The 10,399-nt window shown below is 57.4% G+C and overlaps 1 protein-coding gene across 2 annotated transcripts; it reads right to left on the bottom strand.

Moving 5' to 3' along the window:
* Positions 1 to 2,167: 2,167 nt before the first annotated feature.
* TEN1 (TEN1 subunit of CST complex) lies at positions 2,168 to 7,629 on the bottom strand. Of its 2 annotated transcripts, none has more exons than XM_075582796.1 (4): positions 7,524 to 7,629; positions 3,351 to 3,476; positions 2,711 to 2,868; positions 2,168 to 2,626 (listed from the first exon to the last, which is right to left on the bottom strand). In XM_075582796.1, exons 2-4 carry the CDS (start codon positions 3,437 to 3,439, stop codon positions 2,436 to 2,438), a joined length of 438 nt encoding a protein of 145 aa, XP_075438911.1. In that variant the 5' UTR covers positions 3,440 to 3,476; positions 7,524 to 7,629; the 3' UTR covers positions 2,168 to 2,435. The 2 variants fall into 2 exon arrangements, with proteins under 2 accessions (XP_075438911.1, XP_075438912.1); XM_075582797.1 differs by lacking the exon at positions 7,524 to 7,629 and adding an exon at positions 7,435 to 7,456.
* Positions 7,630 to 10,399: the final 2,770 nt, after the last annotated feature.

Below are 10,399 nucleotides of genomic sequence, written 5' to 3'. Positions count from 1 at the left end.
TTATCTAACTTTCATTACTGAAAGACGCGCTATTAGAGAGGGTCGGGGTTCCTTACAATGCATCTGATCTCATACGCGCTATTAGAGAGGGTTGGGGTTCCTTACAATGCATCTGATCTCAGACGTGCTATTAGAGAGGGTTGGGGTTCCTTACAATGCATCAGATCTCAGACGCGCTATTAGAGAGGGTCGGGGTTCCTTACAATGCATCTGATCTCAGACGCACTATTAGAGAGGGTTGGGGTTCCTTACAATGCATCTGATCTCAGACGCGCTATTAGAGAGGGTCGGGGTTCCTTACAATGCATCTGATCTCAGACGGGCTATTAGAGAGGGTTGGGGTTCCTTACAATGCATCTGATCTCAGACGGGCTATTAGAGAGGGTCGGGGTTCCTTACACTGCATCTGATCTCAGACGCGCTATTAGAGAGGGTCGGGGTGCCTTACAATGCATCTGATCTCAGACACGCTATTAGAGAGGGTTGGGGTTCCTTACAATGCATCTGATCTCAGACGCGCTATTAGAGAGGGTCGGGGTTCCTTACAATGCATCTGATCTCAGACGCGCTATTAGAGAGGGTTGGGGTTCCTTACACTGCATCTGATCTCAGACGCGCTATTAGAGAGGGTCGAGGTTCCTTACACTGCATCTGATCTCAGACGCGCTATTAGAGAGGGTCGGGGTGCCTTACAATGCATCTGATCTCAGACACGCTATTAGAGAGGGTTGGGGTTCCTTACACTGCATCTGATCTCAGACGCGCTATTAGAGAGGGTCGGGGTTCCTTACAATGCATCTGATCTCAGACATGCTGTTAGAGAGGGTCGGGGTTCCTTACAATGTATCTGATCTCAGACGCGCTATTAGAGAGGGTTGGGGTTCCTTACAATGCATCTGATCTCAGACGCGCTAGTAGAGAGGGTCGGGGTTCCTTACAATGCATCTGATCTCAGGCGCGCTATTAGAGAGGGTTGGGGTTCCTTACAATGCATCTGATCTCAGACAAAGTGTAAACTTAATGACCTACATAATGTGGCGATGTCCACTCATCTAACAAATAATCCAGAGACAAGAGCCGGGGGGGGGCAACTCCAGTCCTCAGGGGCCACCATCAGGTTAGGGTTTCAGGATATCCCTGCTTCAGCACAGGGGGGCTCAGCCTTCAACCGAGACACTGATTGAGCCACCTGTGCTGAAGCAGGGATATCCTGAAACCCTGACCTGTTGGTGGCCCTTGAGGACCCGGAGTTGCCCCACCCCGGCTCTAGAATGAATCCAAGACGGAGTCCCACTCCCAATACCGTAGACGTTTCATCCTAACCCCAGGAGGGAATTGGCGCTTCGAGTGGTGACTGCGCAGGTCCCCAGAAACACGAGGGCAAAACTATCGGCAATAACAATAATCCACCGCAATGTATTATTCATCGATGGGCTCCAGTGTTTAATAAACCCCTTCACTGCCAGAGGTCATTTGCATATAAGACAGCGAGTGTGGGGGATAATGAGATGACACACGGACCCCAAATACTCAGCAGTTTGGTAACGCTACAAATTGTTTAGCCAAAGAAAGTCCGACAGAATTTCTTTAGGATGGGACATCTAAAAGGGGCAATCCAAGCGTTTCTTTTTAACACGGGGTTGAAGCAGGGGGTCCCCAGCGCTGAACCCCGTTAATTTCATCTCCGGGGACCCCCTGCTTCCGGAGATACATACCCCCACAGTAGGTGCCGGTAGCCGCTCTGGCTGACCCAGCTGGGTTTTAAAGTTTAAAACTCCCGCGTCACGCCGGCCAATGGGAAGCCGGACCCGATGATGTCACGGCTTCCTCTTGGCCCGCAGGGCGTGGGTGCTTCGAAAACGCCGCCCCCCGTGAGCCGAGCGACTCCCGGCACCTACTACGGAGGTAAGTCTCTCCGGAAGCAGGGGGTCCCCGGAGATGAAATTAAAGGGGTTCAGCTGCGGAGTCCCCCTGCGTCAACCCTGCGCACAAATAAATAACACAAATACATGTAAAAAAGCGCTCGGGAAAAAATCGTTTACGGAAACTTCAAAAGAAATGTAGAACTGATATAGTAATAATAATAATAATAATAATATAATAATAATATTATAATAATAATTAGCATTTCAATAGCCGGCTCCGCCAATAAAAACCTCACACCAAATATTTACAGAAATATGTAATATGTGTATACGGTACACACTGAGACGTATCCCCTCTACACGCGCATATTAACATACGTGTTGGGTGCATATCTTATCTACACCTGCAAATAGACAGAGGGGTGGGCAGGCGGACGCAGCCCGCCGACGCTGCAGTGGAATGTAGCGTCTGTACGAGTACTGTATCTTTAAGAGAAACGCAGCGGACACACGGCTGCCCGCGGCTCTCGCCATCCGTCGGAGTTGCGGCTTCAGCGTAGGTGAATGTGGCTAGCTGCGTCCGTCACCCTGCAGAGTCCCGGGCGCCAATCCGCCAGCTGAACACTGCGCGACGTCACGTTCGGCCGTCCCCGCCCTCTCCCGGAGGTAGCGTCGCTGCTCCTCCACCGCGTGCTGAAGCAGGGAGAGGTCGGCGCCATCGATGCAGGTCAGCAGCCGGGCGCGCAGCAGAGGGAGCCCACCTGGAAACGCAAGAACGCGACAGTCACCGCGGCGTCTCTCCGGCACCGGGGGGGGGGGGGGTTACAGACTCCGGAAACACTCACCGTTCGGCTTGTCCAGCTCCCCCAGGGCCAGGTAATGGGATCCCACCCGTGCCGGGAAGGGCTCCACGAAGCGCGTGCTGACCCGCAGCTGGTGCTGACCGGAGGCGTGGTGGGCGGCGAGTGTCGCCTCCGACTGCGCCAGATCGTAGCAGCTGAGCCTGGGAGCAGGATGGACAAGTGAGCTGGAGGAGCCCCCTGCCTGCGATCTGTGCAGTAATTAGATCGTAAGCTCTTGGAACGCGAACGGTCCTGATCCGGATCAGTTGTAGGACCGTGTGCGTTTAAATCGGACGCAAACTTGAACCCCGTTAATTTCAGCTCCAGGGACCCCCTGCACCCCGAAACACTGACCTCCGTAGGGGGCGCCGGTAGCGGCTCCGCAGGTTTAAATGTCCCGGTCACATGGGCCAATAAGAAGCCGCGAGGGATGACATCACGGCTTCCTGTTGGCCCGCGAGACATTTAAATCTGCCATTTGGATAGCCCCAACTAGCCCAGCCGGAGCTGCTCCCGGCGCCCCCTACAGGGGTAGCTCGGGGGCGCAGGGGGTCCCCGGCGCGGAAATGAACGCGGTCCCGTCCGGCTCCAATCCTATATAGAAGGGAAACAAAGTGTAGCTTTGAGGTGGCGCGGAGCTCACCTGCCGAACGTGCGCACCGTGGCTCCGTCCGGGACGGCGCCTGCGCTGATCTCCCACAGGAAGTGATGCTCTGCAGGAGCCGGAAGCATCCTGGCCGGGATCCCTTCGCTCAGCTTTCTGCTTCACCTGTATTCCCACGGGGGGGGGGAGAAAGTTTGGGCGCCCCGGTGAGAATGCCGGGAATGCCAGCGTGTTTCCGTGGTAACCGTCCGGGTTACAGCATCGGGAGCGGAAAACATTGGGACTCAAAATGATAATAAAGTCCGACACTAAAGCAAGACTCCATGCTGATCTGGGGGGGTTAACCCACTACCATCGGTGTGTGTAATGTGTCTCCCGGCCTCTCTGCGAATTATACAATGAACCCCCTCCCCCCCCTGCATCTCTCACCCCCCCACACTGCTGATGGATGTGGGGTCTTATGTCTCCCTGCCCCTTAACCCCTCTCCTCCCCCCTGCATCTCCCCCCCCCCCCCCTGCACACTGCTGATGGAAGTTGGGTCCTGTGTCTCTCTGCCCCTTACCCCCTCTCCCCCCCTGCATCTCCCCCCCCCTGCACATTGCTGATGGATGTCGTGTCCTATGTCTCACTGCCCCTTACCCCCTCTCCCCCCCTGCATCTCCCCCCCCCTGCACACTGCTGATGGAAGTTGGGTCCTGTGTCTCTCTGCCCCTTACCCCCTCTCCCCCCCTGCATCTCCCCCCCCCTGCACACTGCTGATGGATGTCGTGTCCTATGTCTCACTGCCCCTTACCCCCTCTCCCCCCCTGCATCTCCCCCCCCCCTGCACACTGCTGATGGATGTCGTGTCCTATGTCTCACTGCCCCTTACCCCCTCTCCCCCCCCTGCATCTCCCCCCCCCTGCACACTGCTGATGGATGTCGGGTCCTGTGTCTCACTGCCCCTTACCCCCTCTCCTCCCCCCTGCATTTCCCACCCCCCTGCACACTGCTGATGGATGTCGTGTCCTATGTCTCACTGCCCCTTACCCCCTCTCCCCCCCCTGCATCTCCCCCCCCTGCACACTGCTGATGGATGTCGGGTCCTGTGTCTCACTGCCCCTTACCCCCTCCCCCTCTCCCCCCTGTATCTCCCCCCCCCTGCACACTGCTGATGGATGTCGGGTCCTGTGTCTCCCTGCCCCTTACCCCCTCTCCCCTCCTGCATCTCCCACCCCCCTGCACACTGCTGATGGATGTCGGGTCCTATGTCTCACTGCCCCTTACCCCCTCTCCCCCCTGCATCTCCCACCCCCCTGAGGAGAACGCTCTAGCACTTGTCTTATATCTATAGCAGTCCCAATAAAAAAAAAAAGGTACCACCTAATACTGACGTACTCATTACTCATTGGGGGGCGAGGAATCTCCCTCATGGGGGAGGGCGCAAATCACACTCATGGTGGGCAGTCTCATTCACTGGAGAGGGAGGAAATCACACTCAAGAGGGGGGAGGGAGGAAATCACACTCAAGAGGGGGGGGGGAGGAAATCACACTCAAGAGGGGGGGGGGAGGAAATCACACTCAAGAGGGGGGGGGGAGGAAATCACACTCAAGAGGGGGGGGGGGAGGAAATCACACTCAAGAGGGGGGGGGGAGGAAATCACACTCAAGAGGGGGGGGGGAGGAAATCACACTCAAGAGGGGGGGGGGAGGAAATCACACTCAAGAGGGGGGGGGAATCACACTCAAGAGGGGGGGGGGGAATCACACTCAAGAGGGGGGGGGGAATCACACTCAAGAGGGGGGGGGGAATCACACTCAAGAGGGGAGGGGGAGAATCAAACTCAAGAGGGGGGGGGAGAATCACACTCAAGAGGGGGGGGAATCACACTCGAGGGGGGGGAGGAAATCACAGTCAAGAGGGGGTGGGGGAGGAAATCACTCACTCATGGGGGTGGGGGAGGGAGGAAATCACTCACTCATGGGGGTGGGGGTGGGGGTGGGGAGGAAATCACTCACTCATGGGGGTGGGGGGGGGAGGAAATCACTCACTCATGGGGGTGGGGGGGGGAGGAAATCACTCACTCATGGGGGTGGGGGGGGGGGAGGAAATCACACTCAAGAGGGGGGGGGGGGAGGAAATCACACTCAAGAGGGGGGGGGGAGGAAATCACACTCAAGAGGGGGGGGGGAGGAAATCACACTCAAGAGGGGGGGGGGAGGAAATCACACTCAAGAGGGGGGGGGAATCACACTCAAGAGGGGGGGGGGAATCACACTCAAGAGGGGGGGGGAATCACACTCAAGAGGGGGGGGGGAATCACACTCAAGAGGGGAGGGGGAGAATCAAACTCAAGAGGGGGGGGGAGAATCACACTCAAGAGGGGGGGGAATCACACTCGAGGGGGGGGAGGAAATCACAGTCAAGAGGGGGTGGGGGAGGAAATCACTCACTCATGGGGGTGGGGGAGGGAGGAAATCACTCACTCATGGGGGTGGGGGTGGGGGGTGGGGAGGAAATCACTCACTCATGGGGGTGGGGGGGGGAGGAAATCACTCACTCATGGGGGTGGGGGGGGGAGGAAATCACTCACTCATGGGGGTGGGGGGGGGGAGGAAATCACTCACTCATGGGGGTGGGGGGGGGGAGGAAATCACTCACTCATGGGGGTGGGGGGGGGGGAAATCACTCACTCATGGGGGTGGGGGGGAGTCTCACTTATGTAACGCAGTATGCGTGTGTGGGAGTTTAGCCAGGGTCTGGGGTTAGAAGGGCGAGGGCGGCAGAGAGAATGTGGGGCATGTAGAACAAGAGAGGAGGATAAGGCAGAGCTGTAGTTCCTGACCAGGTTGTCAGGGTCTGGAGCAGAATTGAGAGAGGAGAGGGATAGATGTCCTCCACGTGGACAGGGAGAGGAGAGAAGATCTGGACAGTGTGAGCCTTAAAGGAGGGAAAAGCAAGAGAGGGGGGAATAGAAAGGGTTCGGTAACGGCAGAGAGAGGAGAGCAGGAGCCCCACGCCTCCACCCCTGCCATCAGGGCAGGGAGTGTGGGAGAAGGAAAGGCCACCATAGGAGAGGGCAGCTTCCAGAGCAGAGTCAGACTGAGTGAGCCAGGTCTCAGTTATAGCAAAGAGAAGCAGGGAGTGAGAGAGAAAGAAGTCATGTACAGAGAGGAACTTGTTAGAAAGGGAGCGAGCATTCCAAAGGGCACAGGAGAAAGGGAGAGAGGAGGGAGGGTGGCGGGAGGGAGAGAGGAGGGAGGGTGGCAGGGGATGGGAGAGAGGAGGGAGGGTGGCAGGAGAATGGGAGAGAGGAGGGAGAATGGGAGAGAGGAGGGAGAAAGGGAGAGAGGAGGGAGGGTGGAGGGAGAGAGGAGGGAGGGTGGAGGGAGAGAGGAGGGAGGGTGGCTGGCGGGAGAGAGGAGGGAGGGTGGCAGGAGCATGGGAGAGAGGAGGGAGGGTGGCGGGAGAGGGGAGAGAGGAGGGAGGGTGGCAGGGGATGGGAGAGAGGAGGGAGGGTGGCAGGAGCATGGGAGAGAGGAGGGAGGGTGGCGGAGAATGGGAGAGGGGAGGGAGGGTGGCAGGGGATGGGTATTAGGTTGGAGGGTTGACACCAAAAGGAGTAGAGGTTGCATTTGGCCGGCGAGGGCGAGCGCATGTAGGAATAAGGCAGGGACCAGGATTGGGGTGATGTCCCTAGAAGCATGGATAGAAAGAGGGTGTGTGCGGGTGATTTGCAGGGGTGTGATTTGGTGCAGGGGGTATAGCTGTGCGGTGTCAGAGGGCGCACGTGTCAGAGGGAAGAACTTACACCCATGGGGGGCTCTCACTCACTTATGGGGAGAGGAAATCACACTCATGGTGGGCAGTGACTCATTGGGGGGAGACATCTCACTCATGTGGGGGAGTCACACTCATGGTGGGGAGGAATCTCCCTCATGTGGGGGAGTCACACTCATGGTGGGGAGGAATCTCCCTCATGTGGGGGAGTCACACTCATGGTGGGGAGGAATCTCCCTCATGGGGGGGTGGGGGCAGCCTCACTCATTGGAGAGGGAAGAAATCACACTCGGGGGGGGGGTGGGTCTCACTCACTCATGGGGGGGAGAAAATCACACTCAAGGTGGGCAGTCTCACTCACCGAAGGGAGGCATCTTATTCATGCGGGGGGGCTGCCTCCCCCATGAATAAGATGCCCCCCCCCCCTTCTTCCCCCTGTTCCCCTCTCACCTTTCCTATGTGACGCCGCGCCGCGTGGCATGCTGGGAGTTGTAGTCACCCAGGTCTTGACAGGTCCCCCCGCCCCCCAGCCACGTGACGGGGAGGCGGGGCTTGCGGTCACGTGCCGGCCGCAGGCTGCTGTCCTTCCCCCCTCCCTTCCCGGGTAGTTGTGTCAGTGATCGGGAAACATGAACCCCGACCTGCGCCGGGAGCGCGCCGCGGCCTCCTTCCCCCCGGAGACCCTCACCCACATCCTGGACGGGAGCCCCGAGAGGACCCGGAGGCGCAGGGAGATCGGTGAGACTCGGGGAGGGGGGCAAATAACGGGGGAGGGGGGCAAATAACGGGGGAGGGGGGCAATTAACGGGGGAGGGGGGCAAATAACTTGGGGAGAAGGTGGGCAGGTGCTGGGGGGGGGGGGCGGGGGGTAACTAACTGGGGAGAGGGGCAGACACGGGAGATCGGTGAGACCGGGGGGGAGACACTGGGGAATAGGTGGGCAGGTACTGGGGGGGGGGGGAGGGGGGGTAACTAACTGGGGAGTTCGGTGAGACGTGGGGAGAGGGGCAGACACAGGAGAGGGGGGAAATAACTAGAGAGAAGGTGGACAGGTACTCGGGGGGGGGGGGGGAGGAATAACTGGGGAGAAGGGGCAGGTACTAGTGGTGGTGGGGGGGACAAATAACTGGGGAGAGGGGGGCAGATACTGGGGGAGGGGGGCAGATAACGTGGAGTTGGAGGAGAAACATTGGGGAGTTACAAGGGGTGGTAGATTCCCGGGGTACAGAGGGCAGAGTATGTACACAGCGTTGTGTGTCTCACAAGAGCTTGCACTCTAATTTTGGTGTCTGAGGCTTAGGGGATAAAGTGAACGCTGCAGAAGACCCGGCACAGGGTCCACCCAAAATCAACCACTACAAAGGCAGGGTCTGACCCCGTGCCGGGGGTGTTAATATCTCCCGCCCTCCTCAGAGAACCTGGTGCTGAACGACCCCGACTTCCAGCATGAGGACCCCAACTTCCTGTCCCGCAGCGAGCGGTACGAGGTGGCCATCCGCAAGAGCGCGCTGATGGTGAGGAAGATGAGGGAGTACGGGGTGTCCGACCCCGAGGAGATCTACTGGTTCAAGAGGTACGAGGGGTACACACGCGCGGCACACACACACACACACACACACACACACACACACACACACACACGTAGTGAGGGGAGACACACACACACACACACACACACACGTAGTGAGGGGAGACTGGATGCCCACCTCCGAGAGAGGAGACTGGATGCACCCCCCCCCCCCCCAAGATGAGGGGAGACTGGATACACGGGCGGTGAAAATGGTTTTGGGATACCTGTATTATAGGGAGCTTCTGTCCCTTCCTGGTGTCAGTGTGTGTGTGTATGTATGTGTGTGTGTGTGTGTGTGTGTGTGTGTGTATATGTGTATATATATATATATATCTTGCCCTGTGTTGTGATCACTATATTGGACCTGACACAGCACCGCTGCTCTCTTACATTGCCCATCATCACACCGTAATCTAATCAGACATTACTGCGAGGTCGCCCAGGATACAGAGCTGCACTTTACTCTTAATACAGGGATCGTACTCCGCCCCTCACTGTACAGCGCTCCGTACCTGCGGGGGGGGGGGGGGGGGGTGTGCTGTCCTATTGCCCCCACCCTCTGGGATGTACACGTATGATCTGACCTGCAGCCTGTTCGGATGGTATTATTACGTGTCAGTATAATGTACATAATTAGTAAGATAATTATCTTTATGCACCTCAGAACTGGCACGGGTTCTTAATGCCATACTCCCTAATTCCTCCTATTACCCCCATATAACCGCCCCCTATAACTCCTCCTATTGGCCCCATATAACCCTCCCTATAACTCCTCCTATTACCCCATATAACCCTCCCTATAACTCCTCCTATTACCCCATATAACCCTCCCTATAACTCCTCCTATTGCCCCATATAACCCCTCCCTATAACTCCTATTACCCATATAACCGACCCTGTAACTCCTATTGCCCCATATAACCCTCCCTATAACTAATATTGCCCCAGCTCAGTGTTTACATTGTGACAGTAACAAATTATTATGTAGGTGTCATATTTATGCAAAAAAAAAACATTATTCCTCCATATGTGACCCCTTAACCATGTCACTGCCATTAGTACACTTTGCCCCTCGGAGGGACTGACCCCTTAACCATGTCACTGCCATTAGTACACTTTGCCCCTCGGAGGGACTGACCCCTTAACCATGTCACTGCCATTAGTACACGTTGCCCCTCGGAGGGACTGACCCCTTAACCATGTCACTGCCATTAGTACACTTTGCACCTCGGAGGGACTGACCCCTTAACCATGTCACTGCCATTAGTACACTTTGCCCCTAGGAGAGACTGACCCCTTAACCCTGTCACTGCCATTAGTACACTTTGCCCCTCGGAGGGACTGAGCCTGTAAATGGTTTTGAGATCCTGCCGCTGATTGCGGGAATCTTGACTTAAGACGCGCTGCCCTTTAGAGTCTGACCCCGCCCCCTGGGCAGCGGCATCATGAGACCGGCGCAGTGACCCCTGCACACACTCCCCCGCCCCCTGGGCAGCGGCACCATGAGACCGGCGCAGTGACCCCTGCACACACTCCCCCGCCCCCTGGGCAGCGACAGCATGAGACCGGCGCGGTGACCCCTGCACACACTCCCCCGTCACCTGCAAACCTTGGACTTCCGCACCTGTATCCGAGCAGCGAGGGAGGGGCCGGGGGTCAGGTTTATGGCCGTCTGTTTCAAGAGTCCATAGGGTACTTGGCAGTGACTTGTTGGGGGGGGGGGGGGGGGGAAGGGCTTGAGGAGTGGCGTGAACCC

This window comes from Ascaphus truei, unplaced genomic scaffold (genome assembly GCF_040206685.1).
Source record: "Ascaphus truei isolate aAscTru1 unplaced genomic scaffold, aAscTru1.hap1 HAP1_SCAFFOLD_2532, whole genome shotgun sequence".
NCBI classification, from domain to species: domain Eukaryota; kingdom Metazoa; phylum Chordata; class Amphibia; order Anura; family Ascaphidae; genus Ascaphus; species Ascaphus truei.
This window is presented reverse-complemented; position numbering and strand designations above follow the sequence as displayed.